Source organism: Schistocerca nitens, chromosome 2, assembly GCF_023898315.1.
Source record: "Schistocerca nitens isolate TAMUIC-IGC-003100 chromosome 2, iqSchNite1.1, whole genome shotgun sequence".
NCBI classification, from domain to species: Eukaryota; Metazoa; Arthropoda; class Insecta; order Orthoptera; family Acrididae; genus Schistocerca; species Schistocerca nitens.
The window spans coordinates 402048863-402073019 of NC_064615.1; the positions used below are offsets into that span (position 1 = coordinate 402048863).

General features: G+C 40.4%; 1 protein-coding gene across 5 annotated transcripts; it reads left to right on the top strand.

The window, feature by feature from the left end:
* Nucleotides 1–245: 245 nt before the first annotated feature.
* LOC126236251 (centrosomal protein 20-like) lies at nt 246–22239 on the top strand. Of its 5 annotated transcripts, XR_007544887.1 has the most exons (6): nt 246–260; nt 383–547; nt 624–827; nt 1146–1230; nt 3805–3887; nt 22038–22239. XR_007544887.1 is itself a non-coding variant. In XM_049945401.1 (4 exons), exons 1-4 carry the CDS (start codon nt 520–522, stop codon nt 2767–2769), a joined length of 399 nt encoding a protein of 132 aa, XP_049801358.1. In that variant the 5' UTR covers nt 383–519; the 3' UTR covers nt 2770–2836. The 5 variants fall into 5 exon arrangements, 3 of the variants coding, with proteins under 3 accessions (XP_049801358.1, XP_049801360.1, XP_049801359.1); XR_007544886.1 differs by lacking the exon at nt 3805–3887; XM_049945401.1 differs by lacking the exons at nt 246–260; nt 3805–3887; nt 22038–22239 and adding an exon at nt 2700–2836 and having other exon boundaries at nt 383–559.
* Nucleotides 22240–24157: the final 1918 nt, after the last annotated feature.

Below are 24157 nucleotides of genomic sequence, written 5' to 3' on the forward strand. Positions count from 1 at the left end.
AATTCTTACTCATTATCTGTGTTACTTCAAAATAGAATCAAATAAGATCAAAATACAGGTATAGTACTGGAATAAACCAAGTTTAAAGGGCAATGTGCCTTCCATTTATTTTCTATTGTGAATGAGTGGTGAGTCATGAAAAAGACCTAGTTCATTTCAGGGAGTGAACAGTTCGGATCCGATCTCTGAAAAGAACAGTTTTGCCCATCTCTAATAAATGCAGCGCTTATTACACGTTTCTGTTGTTAAGAACTGACCGTGTCAGTACCGGTATAGATATAAAATCAGGATGCGCTCTCGATCGAGTGATGTCCTTAGGTTTTTTTTTCCTGCAGCAATGCTATATCTTGTGAATTCTAATGGGAATATTTCAATTTTTCAGAAATCCAAATTTTCTAAACAAGACAAAGGAATGTGTTTTTAAGATCCTGGCGTCAGAGATAACTTACCATAGAGAAACAAATCAAGGAGTGGTAGCGATAAGTTGTCACAGCTACTGCGAAGGCGGCGATACAAAAAATGGATTCAGAGCGGGAGCTCTATGAAGGTGCTGAAGTGTGTAGGTATCAGAAGTAAATAATATTTGTGGTATGTTTTATGGTTACTAACTCTTGGCGTTCCAGCTTTAAAGGAAAACTTGGAATCATCGGGAAGCCTACGCAAAGTGAGAGCCGAAGTAAAATCAGAAATAATGAAAGTTTTCGACACTAATCCGCAGCCACGGGATAAACCAGAATTGCCCGAAAGTCTACTACTAATTAACAGTTTAATTCAAGAATACTTGGAATGGAATGGGTACATGTATACGTCCCAGATTTTAGCCGACGGTGAGTTGAAGTGTGCAGAAGTTTTTGAAAACTAAATATTGTCTCTTGAGTCGACGAAAGTACCTTTCCGTAGGTTAAAAGTGTATTGAGGCGGAAATACACTTTCAACAATAATGTACACGAAAAGAATCATCGTGAAGTGAATAACTGAGTTCTTTTTGTGTAATATCAGTGATTCTGATAACATTCGCCAATGATTTAATAGTTTTGTAATTTGTTAGGCGTAGCCCTAGATGTAGTGTGTTTCATGCAACTGTCATTACGGTATGCAGGTCTTAAATCTAGGTGTAGGACTTTCATTTTATTGTTAACTTGCAGAGTCCGGAATGACTAGCAAGACATACAGTAGGCAGAGTATGCAGAAAGAACTACAGGTTTCAGAAGACGAAAATACTCGAAAACTGTGAGTACTTACAGTTGTGCTAGTAACAAATGTAAAAAATTGGAAGATTACACTTTTGTTCAGCATTTTTTGTTTTGTTTTCTATTATGTATTATTTTCATTTTATGGCCTTCATTGGACTACTCCAGTCTGTTGTACAGAGCATTAGACTGTGGGTTGTTGTTATTCAGTGGTATAATGCAGTTTAATAAGAAATTCAGTAGTGCGGTAGTTATACAGGGATTGTTATAATTTATTATTACATGAAGGGTGTATTTCTCTTCTGTCTGCCCAGTACTACTTCATTCTTTCAGATATTTTCTTTCTTCATCTGAGATCATTCTTTCTGTAACCTGGTTATTGAACTTCATTTGTAGCCTGGTTTGTGTGTCTTGCAGTAGTCTGCTTCTCCCTGTTTTTATGTCGTATACTGTAATTTGGAGTTCTTATATCTTCATAATTTATGTGCTCCTTTTAACGTTGCTCTTACTATTCCACAATTTTTCTATTATTATCACACTAATTCTGTTTTCTGATGATCTAAGCAGATGTCCAAAGAATGGGAGATGCTTCTTCCTGATTGTGCTCATTACTGGTTCTATTTTCTTGCTCACTGTTTCATTTGAAGCTATTCTCCAGTGCCCATTTACTTAATGTTGTTTATTTATGCATGTCCTAATTATTGTTCTTTCTGACCTCAATATATTGTCAATTTCTGCTGTATTAGTTGTTTTGAAGATGGTCTCGCCTGCATAAGTTATTTCTGGTTGTGTGACTGCTTTATAAAGTTTTAATTTTGTTTCTATGGATAGGCTTTTTTTGTTCTATGTGTTTTTGGTAATGTAATTTACTTTATTCAGTTTTTTATTCTGTTTTGTCATGATACTTTCTCATTTAGATTGTAAGTTACGATTTCACCTTTTTAAGTTTATCAACAATTTTGATTTCTTGTTCCCCTATTGTCATTTGCAAGTGCTGGGTTAGTTAGCATAATCTTTTTTTTTTTTTTTTTAATGATATTCTGAGTCCAATTTTCTGGTTATCGTGTACCATTCCTGTGTATTCCAGGGCACAGTTGAACAATAATGGTGATACATGGTCAGTTGTCGTAAGCCTGTTTTTATAAGGAGTGGTTCAGAAATGTCTCTTCTAAATGTAACCTTCGAATTGGTGTCTGTTAGAGTAAGTAATTTAATTAGTTTTGTATGGAGTCCCAGATTTCTTAAAATGTTTAGTACTGGAGGTCTATGGAGGTAGTCATATGCCTTCTTAAAACCTGCAAATGTTATTGCAAGAGGTTTGTTCCATTCCATGTAATATTCCATAGTCAGTTTTAAACTAATGATCTGCCCTGCAAAGCTTCTCTATGGTTGGAAGCTCCCTGGTATTCCCCTAACTCGTTTTATTATTTGCGCTTAGACAATTTTCATAGAATTAGACACATAGTTCGAACATAAGCAAGAATAACCTGTTAGCTGTTTGTGTTCCAGAATTGATGGAGGTACATGCATTGACTACACTGAAATACACTTGAAAAAACTAAACAAAAACCATGCATAAATGTGCACACATTAACAAAATCTTTGCTGGAGACACAAATACTCATATGCACATATGGTTTGTATTATTTGCAATGATTTTCTTACAAGTATTCTCATATAGGGAGAAGGCTCAGCCAGTTAACATTTTAGTTGTTGTTGAAATGCAAACAGTACTTTTTTGCTCCTTTGTTTTGTGGAAGTTTCTGGTCCTTATTCATTAGTTTGTCATTCACTTGTTATATGATGATTATTCATGCTTCCAATATTTGCTCAAAAATACATCAGTGTTCTTAAAAATACAGTATTGCCTGAAGTGTTAAGATTATGAGAGTTCCAATTTTTTCCTGCAAGGTTCTCTTGACTGTGATTGTGCCAGTATTATTTCTTTATTTGATCTAAATGCTCTGATATTATCCAATGGGCTACAGATGTCAGACTAAATGTCAGTATTTACACTGGGTGTATTATGATTTACAATATACCACTACAGATTTATATAAAATTTGCTGTGCTGAATAATCCATGTGATACACTTCATCATAAGCAGCAGATTTATTTTTTTGGGTATTCTTTTATGGAGTAAGTGCAGTGATAGAGCAAACATCAGAGTTGATGGCTTTACTAAATTGCCTTGTCTTTGTTTGACTTTATGCTTATGGAAAGTTTTCTGTGAATCTGATGGCCCTTGTTAAATATTCCCTTTTGACAGAGCTGTGTATTGGCAATGTAAGACATGAAGATTTGAATTTATTCTTGTGTAATGTTTATGAGCGTCACTGCCTTTCGTTAGTCTGCATTCATTTGGAAATGACTCTAGAAAAGAGTTCCCTAAAATGTGTTTTAGATGTTATGAAATGGTTAGCAGAGAGAACATAATAGCAAAAGCATGAATCTAAATTTGACAAACAATAAAGAGGGGACTGGATATTCTGCTAAGTTAAAATATACTGTATGTGCTTTCCATGTTGCGGCACATAAGAAGCAAAGCTACAGTAATAAAATCAACAAAAAAGAATGGATCTGAAGGGACGTTTTCTGTATATGATTATTTCAGTTCAGATTCAAGAATGCCATCATAAATCACAAATACTAGAGCAAATAGAAATGCAATGCAGAAGAAAGGCCTGCTATTAAAAGGTAAGCCTGTGACACAAATGCAAGTGAAAAGTTTTTGATGCTAATTTTTTTGAATATATGTATATAGAGCAAACTATAAATTAAGAAAGACTTATTTATGTATTTTGGTAATGGTACACGTGCAAATTAAATCACTTATTAGTTGCCATTGTCCAGATGAGATACACAAATCATAAAATACATGAATAAGTGTTTTTGTCTTTGTTGTGCCTTCTCCATGTACAAGGTGGTCAGAAACTGTATGAAGAGTGTATAAGCATGTTGCAGGGGAAGTTGTGGTGAGAAATAATTGTTAAGAAAAAATTTCAATAATTTATATCGTTTCAGAGTTTTGTAGCATTGAAGTTACCCAATCAGGTCATTGTGCACACAAATTAAAGCATCCTGCCAAAGGCAGTTACCAAACATGTGCTTCGTTTGATTTCTTCAGATTGAACATACATAGCTTTTGCTTTTGTAGCTTACATTTGCCACTTCCAAAAAAGGCACACTTTAACTGATGATGAGCATTTCAGCAAGTGGTAACTGATGGACCCACAGATATCTGTGCATTGGCATGTGTAAATACTTGAACATGCTCGCGCGATGACGTGACTGGCTGACTTAAGTGCTTCTGTGCGTGTTTATAGTAACTTGACTGTAACACCGTGAATAGGGTTTGGTTTGGTCTATGTTACCCTTTACTGTTCTTCTTCAGATAATGTCACCTTTTTGTTTTGTTCTCATGGTCCGGCTACTCAATACCACGACCATTTGTGAACTTATTCTTCTCTACTTCATCTCCAGGTGGGGTGATTCCGTAAGAGAGTGTCTATTTCCTACCACTGGATGATGAACATGTCTTCAATGATAATTTGCTGCATTATTTCAACTATTTAAGCCAAGTGTGAAGACAGATCCAGTTATCAGTAACTCATAACTTCAAATGCACCATTCAGTACATCTGACTACACCGAACACAACTTAAAATCTAAGATTTACAGTCTTCATTTGTCTTGAACGTTTTATGTTGTAGTATGTCTGTTTTCTCTAGGGTGTTCATAACACTTTCAAGGGGCACCATCACCAAGGTATAAATCTTCACATCCAGCAAGTGCTACTGTGCCGTGCCCCTGCTGTGTTGTGCCACTACACAGGCACCGTTTGCACAGATCACAGATCAGTATATGCACAGTGGATTTTTGTGAGTACATTAAATGACTATCTTTCACCAGTATGAGTTACTGTGGTGGAACATAGGTCATTCTCGCGAACAACCCATGTTACACTAGGAGCTTCATTTTCAGTTGCCACACGTCACATCTTTTCTCATTCACGATGAAGCTGTAAGCCTTGCGCCAATCTAGGATTTACTTTTTGCCTTTCAAACTACACAAAAATTCCCATCAGTTTGCTGACTCATTTTTGCAGCTCAATGAAACTTGCTACACTTTTGAAACCAGTAACAGTTTGAATGGTTGCCAAACTATTCACTGGTAGAGGGTAAGTAAACACAATGCAAGTGATGTCACAGAAAGAAACCAAAGACCAAATATTCAGTGTCAATATCTTCAACTACTCACAACCTGTACAATATGAAATATACATTATATATAAAAAGCGCTCCACTCTCCAGATGGATCATTTGTTTACAGAATGAAATTGCAGAATAAAAGCAACAAAATGAGCAATATAATGAAAGGTATATCACACCCGTATTTTACAGCTCAGTTCTCATTTAGGGGGAAAAGGAAATTTTACACTGTGATATAGCCATTACTGATGGGGTATAAAATTCAGTATTTTAGGACAGGCACTTCAAACACATTTCAAATGGCATAATTATTCTTGCATATTTAACAGCTCAAATGTCACATTCCAACCTAGGTACAGACCAGTGAGTCACCACAACCAAAAATTTTGCTTTCACGTTCATAAACTTCGCCAATCCTAATCAAACTGTTACATTTTGACTTAATCTAGATTTGGAGATGTGCTACAGATCAGTCTGTTAGCGCAGTCAAGTTTTTTATCATCACATTTGCTGTCTTTGCTGACTCTTAACAAATGCTTTTCAGCTTAACCTAGACCTTGTAATACACTACACAGCAGTTTGTCTCTGCAACCAGATTTTTTGTACTCACTTCTGTGTCAATCATTTAATGCTACTTCACCAGTGATTGATGTAACATCAGAGTTGTAAACCTATATCTACATCCATACTCAAATGCCTCTGTGTGCATTGTAATTAATCTAATCTCCTCATCACTAACCCTACGGAAGCAATGTGTAGTGTGTTACTGTATATCCCCAGACTCGCCATTTCAAGTTGGTTCTTCTAGACTTTCATGGGATAGTTTGTGTCCGTCCAAATAGGCACTTACATTTCAAGAACTTCAGTGTAGCATCTATTCACCACCACCCAAATACATCATATCTATAGCAGAATGGAACGAGCTTTTCCTCATAAGCTAATTCATACAACACAGAGAGACTGGCAAGAACAGATGAGGTACTTTTGGACATTCTCTATCAATTAAGTAACAGAGTGCATCAAGATGACTGGGACAAGACTGACTGCATCACCCACAGGAGCATGCAGAGTGACCTCAAGTGCTGCACTGAGAGACAGAAGAAAAAGTTTGTAAGATGCTGGAAGCAGACCGACAAGGCGTTTCCCGACATGTTGCATAAAGTGGTCAACTTCACTGAACCACAATTGACCACAAAGGAAGTGTCTGTCCAAAAAGCAGGGAACTTCACGGTCATCCCGGGAATTGTACCTGTGAAGGACATCATTGCTAATATCGAAGCAGCCATTTGGACCATTCCTTGTGAAAGAGCGGAGGAAATATGCACTGAAACAGCCAGGATACTGTGCTAAGCAAAATCACCAGCTTGCAACCTGAAGAAAGAAGAGGTACAATCTATTAAGAATTTTAATACTGACAAGAGTTTATTGGTACTGCCTGCTGATAAGGGAAATGCGACTGCCGTAATGAAGACCGAAGATTATGAGCAGCAGATCTGGGGCTTACTAGATCCGACGATGTACACTATGTGATCAAAAGTATCCGGACACATGCCCTCCATGGTAATGCTGGAATTCAATGTGGTGTTGGCCCATCCTTAGCCTTGATCACAGCTTCCATTCTCGCTGGGGCGTATGTTCAATCAGGTGCTGGAAGGTTTCTTGGGGAATAGCAGCCCATTCTTCACGGAGTGCTGCACTGAGGAGAGGTATAGATGTTGGTCGGTGAGGCCTGGCACGAAGTCGGCGTTCCAAAATATCCCAAAGGTATTCTGTAGTATTCAGGTCAGGACTCTGTGCAGGTCAGTCCATTACAGGGATGTTATTGTCGTGTAACCACTCTGCCACAGGCCGTGCATTATGAACAGATGCTCGATCGTGTTGAAAGATGCAATTGCCATCCCCGAATTGCTCTTCAACAGTGGGAAGCAAAAATGTACTTAAAACATTAATGTAGGCCTGTACTGTGATAGTGCCACGCAAAACAACAAGGGGTGCAAGTCCCCCTCCATGGCCGGCCGTGGTGGCCGAGCGGTTCTAGTGCTACAGTCTGGAACCATGCGACCACTACGGTCGCAGGTTCGAATCCTGCCTCGGGTATGGATGTTTGTGATGTCCTTAGGTTAGTTAGGTTTAAGTAGTTCTAAGTTCTAGGGGACTGATGACCTCAGAAGTTCAGTCCCATAGTGCTCAGAGCCATTTCCCCCTCCATGAAGAACACGACCATACCATAACACCACCGCCTCTGAATTTTACTGTTGGCACTACACACGCTAGCAGATGATGTTCACCAGGAATTCACTATACCCACACCCTGCCATGAGATCGCCACATTGTATACCGTGATTAATCACTCCACACAACATTTTTACAGTGTTCAATCATCCAAAGTTTACGCTGCTTACACCAAGAAAGGCATCGTTTGGCATTTACCGACGTGATGTGTGGCTTATGAACAGCTACTCAACTATGAAATCCAAGTTTGCCCACCTCCCGCCTAACTGTCACAGTACTTGCAGTAGATCCTGATGCAGTTTGGAATTCCTGTGTGATGGTCTGGATAGATGTCTGCCCATTAGACATTATGGCCCTCTTCAACTGTCGGCGGTCTCTGTCAGTCAGCAGATGACTTTGGCCTGTGCGCTTTTGTGCTGTAAGTGTCCCTTCACATTTCCACTTGACTATCACATTGGAAGCAGTGGACATAGGGATGTTCAGGAGTGTGGAAATCTTGTATACAGACGTATTACACAAGTGACACCGAATCACCTGATCACGTTCGAAGTCCATGAGTTTTGCGGAGCACCCCATTCTGCCCTCTCATGATGTCTAATAACTACCAAGGTCGCTGATATGGAGTACCTGGCAGTAGGTGGCAGCACAATGCACCTAATATGAAAAAAAAAACATGTTTTTGGGGGTGTCCGCATACTTTTGATCAAATAGTGTGCCAAAAACTAAATACAGATCCAACACTGTGTATCACACAGAATACGAATCGGTGAATCAAGGCATCTTCTCTGCCGGTGGACATACAGAGGAACCTGTGCAACACAGAAGACCTCCCGCCTCGGCTGTATGGATTACCTAGAGTCACAAGAATAATATTCCACTAAGACCGATTGTTAGCGCTCCTGGCTCACGATGTATAACCTGGCAAAACACTTGGCCTCCCTGCTCCGTTCACATGTGGGGAAGACTGACACATACATAAAGGACTCAGAACATTTCATTGAGAAGCTGAAGAATCTAAAACTTGCACCAAACGACATCTTGGTTAGCTTTGATGTTGTTTCTTTCTTTATGAAATTGCCATTCAGTTACTCTTTGGAGCACATCGGTTCCATTTTCCCACAAGACATCACAAAACTCTTTCATGCATGTCTCACCATGAGCTATTTCACGTGGAATGGCAACTTATATGAACAGCTGGAAGGTGCCGCCATGGGTATTCCTCTTAGTCCAGTGGTGGCCAACTTCTTCAAGGAACATTTCAAAGCACATGCACTGGACTTGGCACCTTTTAAACCTAAGGTGTGGAACAGATACGGCGATGATACCTTTGTTGTGTGGGGCCATATGGTGAAGAACAGCTCCATCTCAACATAAAATTTACCATGGAATTAGAAAAGGACAAACTACCATTTCTAGATGTGCTGGTCACAAGGGATGTTAAAAACCTGGGACACAGCATGTATCTAAAACCAACACATATGGACCGATACCTGCATAAACTATCAAATCACCACCCAGGCCAGAAAAGAGGCATGATTAACACGCTCGTAACGCGAGCAGGATGAATATGTGAGCTGTTGCACCTCAGACGCAAAATAAAACATTTGGAAAGTGTTTTGAGGAGCGTTGGGTACTTCACAACTTATATTAAAAGTATAACAGGGCCAAACACTTGGCGAAGTGACAAATCAGAGAAAGAAATGTCTGGTACGGCCTTTCTGCCATACATTCCCAGAGTGACTGACAGAATCGGCCATATGTTGGGCAAACACAGCGTAAATACTATTTACAAACCGACAAAGAAGATCGAGTGTCTCAGATTGGCAAAGGAGAAAAGGGATCAACTTGGAATGTTGGTAATATACCACATACCACCCACCTGCGGAAAAGTTTACGTTGGAATGACTGGATGCTCAATCAACACAAGGGTCACAGAATATAAGCAACTTTGCAGGTGGGGCAAGTGGAGAAGTTGGCTGTGACATAGCACGCTCTATGTGGGACTGACCACATAGTAAAATTTGCTGACACGGAAGTTCTGGCTACAGAGAAGAACTATCACACACACACTTGTTCAGAGAAGCTATAGAAATACACAAACATGAGAACAGCTTCAACAAGAAAGAAGAAAGCCTCAAGCTAAACGAATCCTGGCTTCACTTGCTGCAGTGAATGACCATCACAGGTAGCAAGAGAACCACATTGGAGATGACCACGGGGAAGCCTTTGGACATTGGTGCTCCACGTAAATATAGTCTGCGACCATGAGCTCGGCTCCGGTCCACTGCCGGCAATGGAGAGAGAAACTTTGACAATGCCAGACACTTGTGCTGGTGAAATGTCTGAAAAATGATCAGACAAGTGGCCGAAGAACCCGAGACAGCAGCCAACAGGCAGTAAGATCAGCATCTTTGGATATGATGGAATTAAATTTGTTCGTCGTGACTAGGCAAAGACTTATTGCCTTAGTGCACCACTGCTACTGTGAAGCATTCTATATGTATCGTGGTGTGGGGCTGCATGCCAAGTCATTATATTAAATGTCTGGCAGCATTACAGGACAATGTTATCACAAAAAAGCACCAAGTCTTAAGGCCATCATCAGTTCATGATGAAACCAAATGATCTTCGACAGCTGGTGGACTCAATGCCTTGCAGAGTCAAGGCAGTGATTAAATCAAAAGGACATTCCATAAAATACTAACAAATATAGCAGTAACTGTTGTGCCAAGGAATTTGTAACTTTCTGAAATTCTTGGGCTGTGAATATTTTGTTTCGATTTCTTGAGATTTTTTATTAAATTTTTGTATTTGAACTTTAATTTGCAAATAATGGACATTAAGGCGTGTTTCCTGAAAACTTTAAGTGAATTAATGTACATTTCAACTAAAATAAATTCCTGAATTCAGTGCTCAGTGAAATCTCTACAAAGTATCCAGTATTGACGCCATTTCTCTAAGTCTGTTTCTGTATTTACTTTTAATGTGCACAAACACAGAAAGCTCACTTTCACACATGTAACTAGTAACAAACACCACTAAAACTCAGATGGCTTATTTCAAAGGAGGTGTTTTTTTCCCAAAGAGAAAGAAGAGTATTCCTTGTATCATCTTGCATTGACCATCAGCACAATATGGAGAGTTTTGGGCATATTCTCAGAAGCCAGTCTTTCTTGGTGTATTATGCAGTGTCTGCTTTGACAATCAGGTACAACATTCTTCATGTTTGCTGCCATTCCTGTTAAGTTACCAAACATTGTCTTGGCCCCATCTGTACAAATAGCAACACCTTTTTGCCAAGAAATGCCTATTTTTAACAAATAAAGGGCAATCATATAGGAAATGTTCTGTGCTGAAGCATTTGACTCAAGTGATTTGCAAAAAAGACACACTTCTATTATACCGTCATGATAGTCAAAACCTACAAAAATGAGGAACTGTGCCATAAATGTGCTGCCTCCACTCCTGTCTATTTGAAGAGCAAAATCGGTGCACTCTTGCAGTTGTAATAATAATGCTTCTTCAATATTGGAAGACATGACTTCAGCTCTCTGTTTTACTATATTCTTGGATAATGGAACTATTTGTATTTCTTTTGCCTCTTTTCCCCCAAAAACCGCTGGGGCCGCATCTCTAGTTGCAAGCAGTGGGAGAGACGCATGAAGTTTTCCTTCCTTTCCAATTCTAAAACTAACCAGGTGTGAGGCTTTTATTGAGTTAGTATCAGTGTTAATAAAATTTGCCACCAATATGAACTTTTTTTACGACGTCCGCAGCTCATGGTCACGTTCTCGCTTCCCGAGCATGGTCTCATAGGTTCGATTTCCGATGGGGTCAGGGATTTTCACCTGCCTCGAGATGACTGGGTGTTTGTGTTGTCATCATCATTCATGAAAGTGGCGAGTTTGGAATGGGCAAAGGTTGGGAATTTGTATGGGTGCTGATAACCGCCCAGTTGAGTGCCCCACAAACCAAACATCATCATCTTTTTTACAAAACACACATTTCTTTTGAAAAAAATCAGTAGTTTTACCAGCTGACTCAGAATGCTTAGAACTTCGAAGATATTTTAATAAAGAAGGCTTCATGCTTTGATTTGAAAGCATTTCTGAGTATACAATGCATAGGAGGATTGGGTTATTACTGGTTTCTTTGTCGGCCTTTACTGTAAAGCCTAATGGAAGGGTGTTGGCACGGTATAATCTGAACTTCCTGTGTCTTGCGTACAGCCCGAAATAAACATTCTGCGACGCCTCGGGGGGCTCCTGGCTCTTTAATGAGTTTGTGCATTACTCCCAAGCTGCTGCGGCCATTTCTTTCACCCAGGGCTGCATTCCTTTTTTCATACCCTCCTTCCTTCCCCTCTGCCCCCTCCTTCCCCTCTGCCCCCTCCTTCCCCTCTGCCCCCTCCTTCCCCTCTGCCCCCTCCTTCCCCTCTGCCCCCTCCTTCCCCTCTGCCCCTCCTTCCCCTCTGCCCCCTCCTTCCCCTCTGCCCCCTCCTTCCCCTCTGCCCCCTCCTTCCCCTCTGCCCCCTCCTTCCCCTCTGCCCCCTCCTTCCCCTCTGCCCCCTCCTTCCCCTCTGCCCCCGCCTTCCCCTCTGCCCCCGCCTTCCCCTCTGCCCCCGCCTTCCCCTCTGCCCCCGCCTTCCCCTCTGCCCCCGCCTTCCCCTCTGCCCCCGCCTTCCCCTCTGCCCCCGCCTTCCCCTCTGCCCCCGCCTTCCCCTCTGCCCCCGCCTTCCCCTCTGCCCCCGCCTTCCCCTCTGCCCCCGCCTTCCCCTCTGCCCCCGCCTTCCCCTCTGCCCCCGCCTTCCCCTCTGCCCCCGCCTTCCCCTCTGCCCCCGCCTTCCCCTCTGCCCCCGCCTTCCCCTCTGCCCCCGCCTTCCCCTCTGCCCCCGCCTTCCCCTCTGCCCCCGCCTTCCCCTCTGCCCCCGCCTTCCCCTCTGCCCCCGCCTTCCCCTCTGCCCCCGCCTTCCCCTCTGCCCCCGCCTTCCCCTCTGCCCCCGCCTTCCCCTCTGCCCCCGCCTTCCCCTCTGCCCCCGCCTTCCCCTCTGCCCCCGCCTTCCCCTCTGTGTTTCCGGCTATCCTCCTGGTTATTGGTACTCCTTCTGGTTTTTGTTCCTCTTGATTTTTCGTTTTCTCCTTTCCTTTTTGGCACTTTTGGTCCCCTATGGGTCCTTCCCTTCTTAATATTCACTCCATAGTGTGAGCCAACTGGGGAAGAACACCTTACTTAGTGTCTTCGGAAAGTGGCCTTACCACCTCCTGGAGAAGGTCAAGGTTATGTGTTATTGGTGTGACCTGAAGCCATACGTCCCCCCCACCATAAGGTGTTTTCTGTATTTACATTTCGGGCACATGTCTTCCCACTGTACAGCAGCAGAGCCTCTATACTGTGAATGTAGTCATCCACTCCATGAGGGGAGCCCCTGTGGTCCGCCACCAGTGGTCCGCCACCAGCATTTGATAATTGTCATAATCATCACTCTTCACACTTGCCAAATTTCCTGGTTTACAGAAAGGAAAAGAAGATAAAGAAGTGTAAATCCCTTGAGCACTTATCATACATTGAGGCTTGTCAGAAATATGACTGTCTTCACCCTGTCTCTATGACGGCTAACATTGCCTCTGTTATGATCCTTGCCACTCCTCCTTACCCCACTCCAGGTCCCTCTCATCTCTGCCTTCCCAGCAGTTCCCACATGTGTTCCCCTCCAATGCCTCTCTCCCTACCTGGCCGGAGTAGTGTGTCCCTTCTTCGGCACCTGTTGGTCTTGATGCCCTTCTCCCAGCTTGTCCCAGACTGGAGGTCTGGCACCACAGGTTGGCCATTGGACCCACAGTTCATGCACCCAAGGTCACCCATTCTCTTTCAGTCCCAGGTCTCACTGAAGCCTACTCTCTGTCTGTCTCTGGGCCCTGCCCTCCTTGACCTATGAAAAAATGGTAGTCCTGGTACGAGGCTGCTCCAGTGCCCCTGGAGGTGCTGACTTCCCTCTCTCAACCGGAGTCGTACTTCTTGTTTATGGATATCACCCCATCCATCTATATACCTCCCAGGTTGTGTTTACCCCTTCTTCATTGGGTAGTATTGATGAAGTCTTCCATGACAAGTCTGATAGAATTATTTGCACCACCGGTATTGCTGTCCCCCACTTGATGAGCTCCTTTTGCCACCAGCCAGTCGCTTGGTGGAGCACGACCATTGCTTTAAGCAGCATTCATGCTCCACCAGTCTTATCTACCTTCTTCACACCAGAGCCTGTAACTTAATCAAACAGAGCCAGCAGGTGTGTTGGGAACATTTTGTCCCCTCCCTAGGTTCTTCTGTCCCTTCATCACTGGTATGGGCTTTGCACCACACCCTCCAAGGTTGCCAACAGCAGTCTTCTATCCTGAGCCTTGCCCTTCCGGGTGCCCTTTGTGTGGATCCATTGGTTCTCACAGAACAACTTGTGAAATATTTTGCGACAGCATCAGCATCAGTCTCCTGTCCATCCACCTTCCTCCTCCAGAAACAGTGGGCTGAAGCTTCCCATTTACGTTTCATCTGCTTGTCAGGCGGAATCCTACAATAAACTCCACATCTAGTAAACTTTGTGTGATAAAGGGAACTCCCACCACATTGCATCCTTCCATTCACCTTCCCTGGAGGGACCCTACCACCCTCTGCTCTCTTCATATCGACCATACCAGTTGACCCATGATTTTATGCTCCATAACGAGCCTCCCCCCCCCCCCCTCACAGTGGTCCATATTTTGCTGAAATGCCACCATCTTTTGGTCCTTCGCATTAAATATGCTCTCCCCCCCTCCTGATCTGTATTCTTCCTGCCATCCCGACATTTATTTTGCCTCTTTGTTTGCCCATATTCCTTTACCAACCATTGACTGAACCATGCTGTTCATGTTGTTCCTTTGTTCAGTCATTTTTCTCACTTTCATTGTACTTTAAAAATAAAGCAACATAAGAGAATAATTTTACTTATATTGATATGTCTTTTGGTTACTCAAATGTGTACCAGCTGAAATGTCCTTACTTACCATGAGAGGTACGCATATCACCATTTGGGAACCTCTAGTCTAGAAGCAAATTAGAAAATGAATCTAGCAGATATTGTTCAGCTACCACAGGGAGATGCCAATTATAATTACTTTTCTTGTAACTTTGTTCATTACAAAGATATGAACACCAGTAAGTCTTTTAAATAGCACCCTATTTTTTTTATTTTTTAATCCACATTGTCTCCTCAAGACCAGTTCAAACACTTATCACAGCATACCGTTTGAATAAACATGACATTATTAAAAATGTAACACAAAACTGACTTTGGCGCTCTTGTACTGGCACACAGTCTGGGTACCTGATTGACATAAGTCGTCCACTTGTTTGAGTTGACAGTAAATAAACGAATAAAGATTGTAATGTCGAGAATGGATCCACATTTTGCATGTTGGATATGAGATAGCTTTTAAAATAATGCATAGCATAAGAATTACTGGGATTTGTAATATAGCATGGTTATTGGTGTGGCAAATGCTCTTGTTTTCACATTTATGCAGCTTAATTTCTGATAAAGAAATAAGGCCAATGAAAATTCCTAAAACATTGTACTCGACATTGGTGCCGCAACCCATTCAGGCACACATTGGAGAACAGTTACAAAAAGTTAAAACCCATATAACAAAGTCTGTAAGAAACAGTGTTTTTGATAAGCAAAGATTAATCCTTAGTTAAAAGAAATATAATATTTGAGGTTTTATAGCTAAAAGCAGTAGGTGAAACATGGGTGGATGGTGCCAAGAAGATACAAATTAATTTAAGTGATATCAGAAATTACTTTTATTCCCATAATTGTTTTAATGAAAACCATGATAAACTTGGACCTATTGTTGATTAAAATTTGATAAACCTATTGTTTTGTAATTTTTGTAAATAATTATGATCTCTCAAAACTTACACAAAATTTGGAAGTTAAATGAAATATTAAAGTAGGATTAGAGTTGGATGAAAACATCTTAAAATCATGCTTGCCTGGGAAGCATTGATGCTCACTTTATGATTAAAATACATTGTACTAGGTAATTTTGTTGTGGTATGAAATTATGTTAAGTAATACCAGTCAAAGCTTATCTACTGCAATGTTGCCAGTATGTTGCACATATCAGTCATGTTGCTGTTATTGCATTATATTAGAACTAAGTGAATTTTAATGTGGGCAAACTATTGTTGCTCATGTGGTAGGTATTTCTGTAACCAAAGCAGCCAAAGTATTTGGTGTTGCAGGAGGCACCATATTGACGATTTATACTGCATACAAAAAAAGAGGAAAAGGCTCATCCACTTAGTTGTGACACAGTTGAAAGTGTGTGTCGAGTGATAGGACAGACAGGCATTGAAAGAAGACTGTGATGAAAAATAAGAAGACGGCAGCTGCAGAAGTCACTGCAGAACTGAATGTTGCACTCACGAACTCACAGTGTCAGCACCAAAACAACACGAAGGGAACTCCATAAGCAGAGAACTGCAGGGCAAGCTGGAATTACAAAGCCATTGAGATCAGTGATAAAAATGCCTGTAACAGGAATACATGGTACTGGAGCCATAAAACCTGGACTATGGAGCAATAGATTATCATAATTTGGCCTTATTTCACACTGTTTTTGACTTACGGCAAAGTATACATCCCAAGAATGGAACATGACAGGTGCACTGTGAAGATTTGGGCAGCCATATTGTGGTATTCCATGGGCCCCAGGTTACTTTACAAGGCACATTACTGCTAAGGATTATGTGACCATTTTGGCTTTTCAGGTGCATCACATGGTACAATGTTTGTTCCCAGATGGTCTTGCTGCCTTCCAAAAAGACAGGGCCTCTGTTCAAACAGCTATCGTCTTCCAGGACTGATTTTGTGAGCACAAGGATGAGTTGCCACATGTGCCCTGGCTGTCACTGTCACCAGATCTCAATGTTATTAAGCATTTATGGTCTCCTTTGGAGAGAGAGAGAGGGGGTGCGCCATCACTATCCACCTCTGTCATCGTTATTTGAACTTGCCACTGTTTTTCAGGATGAATGGCACAAAATTTTCTTGAAAACCATACAGGAATTGTTTTTATCCATACTGAGAAGACAGGAATCTGTTTTGAATGCCAAAAAGTTTCCTACACAGTATTAGGCATAGTAATGTAATGTCTTTAGTGTTTCCATACTTTTGTTCAATCCCTGTAATTAGTGTCCTCTGTTATCTGTTGCTCATTATATTTACAAGTTACCACATTTGGGTTCCTGTTATTTTATGTAGCCGAGTGCTTAAATTCTTTTACAGTTGAGTAAGTGACTTCGGAAACCATGTATGTCTAGAATTTTTTGTAACATATTTTATCACATTATTTAACTTGTCTGGGATCAACATACAGAGCACATAGTCCAGTGCCTCATCTCAAAGATGCTGAACCATAGAAAACTGCAATGATGGCAGGGACAACACAAGTCAGTAATGTATGCAGCTTCTGCTCCGATCAGAAGATGCCATAATAATGCTTGGAAATGATACTGTGGTGTTGGTTCTGGGCCAATCAGTAGATATCACAACAATGCTTGCGAGTGATACTGTGCAGGTGTGTTTGGCATTAACAAATCATGTGTTCACACTATTGTCAGTTTTCAAACACTGTACTGTTTGTTAAGAATCTGTTGTAATATGGGGATACTCGCCAATCTGTTGAAAATGATGTTACAATGTACCGGATGTGCGAATTAGAAAAATAACTTCATACCAGCAAGAGCAACTGCTCCTGTCTGTAAGTGAGCATACAGTGTTTCTTCAGATTAAGTACTGACCAAAAGTATGGCTTGACCAACACTGTTAATTTGTTAGTAACTTGCAACAACCCATCAAAAAGGATAACATAAAGGAGAGTAAACCTCAAAGTCTTGCACAGCCTCCTTGAAATAAAATATTTTGACTGATGGGGGAACAAATATGTACATTAGAGTAGAATTTAACTCATTGCATGGTGTAACAGAAAACAGGATGCTGTGACTGACAAAGCTGCTATTGAAAGGAGTTGTGCTGTTGTGTAAGTGAAGGAAATATCATAAGAAAAATGAAACAGATGCAGAAATATGCTTGGAGATTCATGATCGTATTGAGAAATTTCCAGCTAAGTTCAATCATTATAATTACCAGAATATAAAGTACTTAGATGCTGGGCTGGACGTGACTCTGTACCTGGATTAACATGGGAAATAATTTAATGAAGCTGTAATCTGCAGTCCGTCAAACACAAGTGATGGTATCATTAAATGTGAGTGGAGACATTTTACTGTCATCCCTTATGAGAAAAGTAACTGAAAAAGAAATAGAACTTAATGAAAGGAGAGCAAAGAATTTTGCCGTAAAACTTAAGTGCATAATCGATTTGTGCATGGAACAGGATGAGACTATTGGTGTCATATTTTACTTCAATGAGAACCTTCTGCTAGCAAAACTTCTCAATTTTTTAAAAAAAGTATTTATTTGTTTGTTTATTTATTGTGAAAGAGAAGTAGGGAAAGAGCCATACACTATTACTCAAATACATAAATGAATATTTACCTCCTCCACTAAAAATCTTCACCTTTTCCTGTTGGTTATCCTGGACACGGCCGTAACGTGTTTTGATTTTGTTTTGTTCTGACATTGTAAGTGCTCAGCAAGATCATGCATAACTTTCCTGTTAGATGTCATTCCTGTTTCCATAATGTACAAAAGTAATATAATTGGTTGTATGTTCCAGAAGAATATGTAGTCATAATCAGTTAATCTAAATTTGAAGTGACAAAATTCACATCCTCACACATTTTGGATTTTCATAATTCACTATGGAAAGACTGTTACAAGAGGAGTACTATAGCTGTGGAACCACTGGGTATGTCCTATGCTGGCCAACAAAGAAACTTAATTTTTACCTGGTAAATACATGGAATTTCTGTATGATTCACAGTACAAGGATCTTGTAACAGCCAATGAGTTTATTGATAGATTAGTGTTAGTCAGGCTCAAAAAACGTCAGGCTGTCAGACTCTCTCTCTCTCTCTCTCTCTCTCTCTCTCTCTCTCTCTCTCTCACACACACACACACACACACACACACACACACACACACACACACACACACACACACACACCCTTCTGGACCTGTTGCTGTGAGTAAAATTATGTTAAGCAATGTGACCAAGATGGTGGGATATATAGTGCAGGATTTCCACAAATTTTATGAAAATTTCTGCATGTTTCCCAGTGCTGAGTTGGCAGACGACACTGCAGATGATGTTTTTCGAATTTATCACTCACATAACCTTTTGTATTCTGTCTTTAACAACAATAAATTTTCAGTGTGTTGCTTTTTTTGGCATTTTACAAGGCTTGACTGAAAAGTAATGCATCCACCTTCGTTAATTGGATTTGGATGGGAATATTTTAATAAATCAAATGCAGAAATAACCCTTAGAATGTGATCTTTAATTACCAATATTCACTTTTCCACATAATCACCAGCCAGTTGGATACATCTCTGCCAACAATGAACAAGTTACAGAAGACTTAGACACTTTTTCTGCAACCACAGTCTCTCAGTTCTCTCAACGTCTTCATCAGAAGCATAATGATGTCCCGGCAGATCGTCTTTCATTATCGGGAACAGATGGAAGTCAGACAGTGCTAAATCTGGACTGTATGCCGTATGGTGGTGAGATTCAGTCTCTGAAGTTCTGCTGTAGTGGCACGTGAAGTGTGTGGTTTGGCATTGTCATGTTGCAGGAAAACATTTCCCTTTTCCTTTTGGACCCTTGTTGGCCATTTCCAAGTTTGCAGCATTGTGATGTAATGCTCTGGATTTATTGTTGTTCCACAATCATGGAAATCAACATGGATAACACCATCAGCATCCCAGAATACTGAGACCATGACTTTTCCAGCTGAGGGCTGCATCTTGAATTTCTTTTTCTGCGGCAAGTCCTTGTTTCGATATTCCTTAGACTGACATTCTGTGTCCAGGTCGCAATGGTGAACCCATTTTTCGTCTCCTGTCACAATTGAATGGAGAAAGTGGTCACCTTCATTCTCATAACGTGAGAGGAGTTCCTGGCAAATTTAAAAGTGTGTGCGCTTTCATTTCAAGAGTGAGCATCTGGGGTACCCATCTTGCAGAGATCTTCCGATAACCAAGCAAAGCAATAATGTGACCCACACGTTCATGTGAAATGCCGATTGTGCTTGCAGTTTCTCTCCAATTGATACAATGATCATCCTGAATCAATCTATCAACATTTTGCTTGTGAAACTTGTTGGTTGCTGTCACAGGATGTCCAACTCTTTGTTTATCATGCAGCTCAGATGTTCCTTCCTCAACATCCTTAAACTTACTCGCCCAATGACACACAGCACTCACATCAACACAATCGCCACAAACTGCTTTCAATCTCTGATGAATCTCCTTTAGGGTGACACCTTCTACTGTCAAAAATTCAGTGACCGCACGTTGCCTAAATCGTATTGACCGACTGTCTGTGCACGTTTCCATACTTTACACTGTAACAACACAACCGTTCAGTGCTAAGGCTTCTCGCCAACTGGAGCTGTAGAGAAGAGGCTACGGAACAAGCCAGTACCTGCCGCATACCAATGCTGCCAACTGTTGAAGAGTTATGAAGATGGAGGCATTACTTTTCAGTCAGCCCTCGTATGTATTTCAGGTGTCTTCATACATGTTGAAAATGAGAGGTGTTTTATCATATTTCCACATTTGTTTTGAATCTGGAAAATAAAACTGAATGAGAATTTGTGTTCCATCTACTTTGGTGATTAAACGTCTACCTTCTATGAGAGTTTTATTTTTCTAATTTTTTCCCCTCATCCAAGTGTTATTTAGTATAGACACCATATAAAACATTATTTTTAGAAACGGAAATTTAAATTAAATTTGAAACATGTGTAAAAATCAGTTCTCGGTTTGGAAAGATACAAAGATAAAATTTCTTTCCTCTTCTGTAAAATTTATAAAATTTGATTTATGTCATTTTTGCAGTCACCTATTCAATTGCAGTGTAAAAATTGGTAAAACTGCAAACTTTCTTTTGAGTCAAACATTCGACACTAACAATGGAACCTCCCCATCGCACCCCCCTCAGATTTAGTTATAAGTTAGCACAGTGGATAGGCCTTGACAAACTAAACACCGATCAATCGAGAAAACAGGAGGAAGTTGTGTGGAACTATGAAAAAATAAGCAAAATATACAAATGAGTAGTCCATGTGCAAGATAGGCAACATCTAGGAGAGTCCGAGTTCAGGAGCACCGTGGTCCCGTGGTTAGCGTGAGCAACTGCGGAACGAGAGGTTCTTGGTTCAAATCTTCCCTAGAGTGAAAAGTTTACTTTCTTTATTTTTGCAAAGTTATGATCTGTCCGTTCGTTCATTGACGTCTCTGTTCACTGTAATAAGTTTAGTGTCTGTGTTTTGCGACCGCACCGCAAAACCGTGCGATTAGTAGCCGAAAGGACGTGCCTGTCCAATGGAAACCGAAAACATTTGATTGCAAGGTCATAGGTTAATCGATTCCTCCACAGGAAAACACGTCTGATACATTCTATACGACACTGGTGACGGCATGTGCGTCACATGACAAGAATATGTTGTCGACCCACCTAACTTTTACACTTGGTGAATGGGTAAAAAGATTCTTCTACCTTTCCCAATTTAGGTTTTCTTGTGGATGTGATAATCACTCCCAAAAAAGTGTGAAAACATAAGAGTTTGTCACATTAACTGCAGCAAATGAATGCAACAGTTTCACAGTCGCACAGTTTTGTCTGTGCTTTGTCAAAACATATGTTTTTAACGTTTTCAAATTTTTCAGTGTGTAGACCGTCAAATCTTGCATATGTCCAAGCAAATCTGAACATGTCCTGGAATTTTGGAGAGCGAAGTTGATTATATGTGAGTGCCTGAACTTTGATAATTGTCTGAAAACAAAAAATTAAAATTTTCTCCCGAGGGAAGCCTTGAACCAAGGACCTCTCGTTCCGCAGCTGCACACGCTAATCACGGGACCACGGCGCTCATGGGTTCAAACTAGCCTGTGATGTTGCCTATGTTACACATGGACTACTCATTCGTATATTTTGCTTATTTTTTCATAGTTCCACACAACTTCTTCCTGTTTTCTCGATTGATCTGTGTTCAGTTTTTCAAGGCCTATCCACTGTACCAACTTATAACTAATTCTGAGGGGGGTGTGATGGGGAGGTTCCCTTGTAAGCAGCTCAACAAGGAGTTCTTATATTACTAACAAATTTACATGTATTTTGAAAATAAAAAATAATTTCTTCAAATTAAGTGTCTGACTCCACTGATCTTTCCAGGCCTCTGTTATGCAGTTTAGTATCAACGTTCAAGGAGGGTGCAGGTAAAATATCACAGTGACATTTTGTGTGCATGATTATTAAATTATTAGTAGGTTTGTATTTTTTAAAGAAGAGATTGGTGTAGCAACAATTGTTTAATAAATATGTGTACATTTCTGTGTGTTTTTACAAAAGCAATTAAAGTATACTTTGACATTTATTTTTTCTACACTTTTATTTTTAGTCCAAACAATTTCTCAGCCAATTTTAGTGGCAGAAACCATGAGAGATCAGATATCCCTTGGACAGGGTCATGACTGCTTCTATTTTCCATGACATTGCAGCTGCTCATTTTGCTAGGTGTCAACATATGATTAAAATGTAATAAAAAATAGTGTTCAATGTAAAGATGTGTTATAACCCCAACCTTCCAATATTCTCATGTATTTATATTCCTACATTTTTAAAATTACACAGCTATATCATTCCAGAGTGAAAGTTTTTTAAATTAGCCAAAAGTTGCAATTAGAGTTCTTCCTAGACATGTGTGAAATTTTTCCATGATATTTTGGTGACCTGTTGTTGAACCTTGTAACAAGATACTTTTTAAAAAACAATTAATACTGTTCTCATTTACGTCAGAAATTAGGCCATACTATCTAAACTGCAAGACACATGATAGCATTAAAGGTTGGGTTGCTTCTTCCTGTCCCAAGGCAATCCCTTGTTGAAGTTGTTTTGGCTCACTCATCATGACGGAAAAATCTCTGGTGTCGGTGTTCTCAATCTTGATTCCATCAATGTGTGGTTGGTTGAAAGTCTCAATAACGGATTCAATAGCAAGTGAAGGGAAATGTTACAAGATTGGAAGAAAAATAAACCACTGATGTGCAAATTTAGGAAAAACATGAAATTGTTGTCAAAAGTCTTTTCAAACCTATTGAGTAGTGTGTTATAGCAAATGCTGTGAAAGTTGAACTATCAATTTGTTAATTTGGTGTTTGAGGTAAGTTAAATATTGCAAATTATAAGTGAGTACCATATGAGACTGAGTAATAACTAACTGAAAGTGAACATTCATTGTAAATATGTTGTTAGTGATGCTTTTAAGTAGGCATCGATGTGTTCATTTATTATTCTGGTTTGTTTGCATCACAATAAATAGAAGCCACAGTGTTTGTAAGTTTTGTGTAGGCATTTAACATTCAAAACTAACATACACTCATCCTGGTTTATTCAAGAAATTGAGATATGTTATAGTAAGCTCTCCAGAGCAAAGCAAGCTGTGTTTAAGTAAGTAATCAAATCAAAGTCCAGTTCATGCAATGTCAGAGTAGCCAGTTACTAAAAGATTCCAAAGAGTAAGCATCCACAAACAAAATCCATAGTGAAAATCAAACCAATAAAGCAACTGGCATGGACTTTGACTGTTTCAGTACTGCAATAGAACTGTGCAGTGACCCGAAAGGGAAAGGCCTCAGTGAAGAAATGGCCCTGTAAGTTGCCATAAAACTGCAGAGGGTGTTGTAGAAAATGTGCATCATTTCCTTGTAGAGCTAGATCTTGAAAGTGTAGACAAAGTATTCTACACATCTGTTGGAGGCAGGGTTAAGTACAAGGTGTTGAATCCCGTTATGGACACAAAACTGCCAAAGTCATGGGAGATGAATGCCATCCTGTTATTTGAAGCCAAGTGTGGGGGGCCTTCAAGAGCAAATATATTTCTCAGTGCCACAGTAGTAGAGGAAGAAATCACCTTGAACATCCCAAACATACAAGAGCTGTGAGACAATGAATCAGTCCCAGTTAAATTACATTGTCTGAAAAAACAGGTTAACAAAAATCTAGGTAGATACACTCCTATGACTCCATAACATTAGGTCAGGGAGATAATCATTGGATAGGTCCAGTTTGTGGGGCCTGACAGGTGGATCATTGGTGGACAAAGTCGGAATCAATATTGTGCCGGAACATGTGTTGTGCCACACTTTTCATCCAGGACTTGCACTAATGGGCAGTATACAAGAGGCGCAGTACTCGTGGCAAAAGAGAGGGAGGAATGAAGATGAAGTGGTCCAAGACAGACAACAGAACTAATTGGTTTAGGTGCATTGGATTTTGCCATGGCCACCAGATCT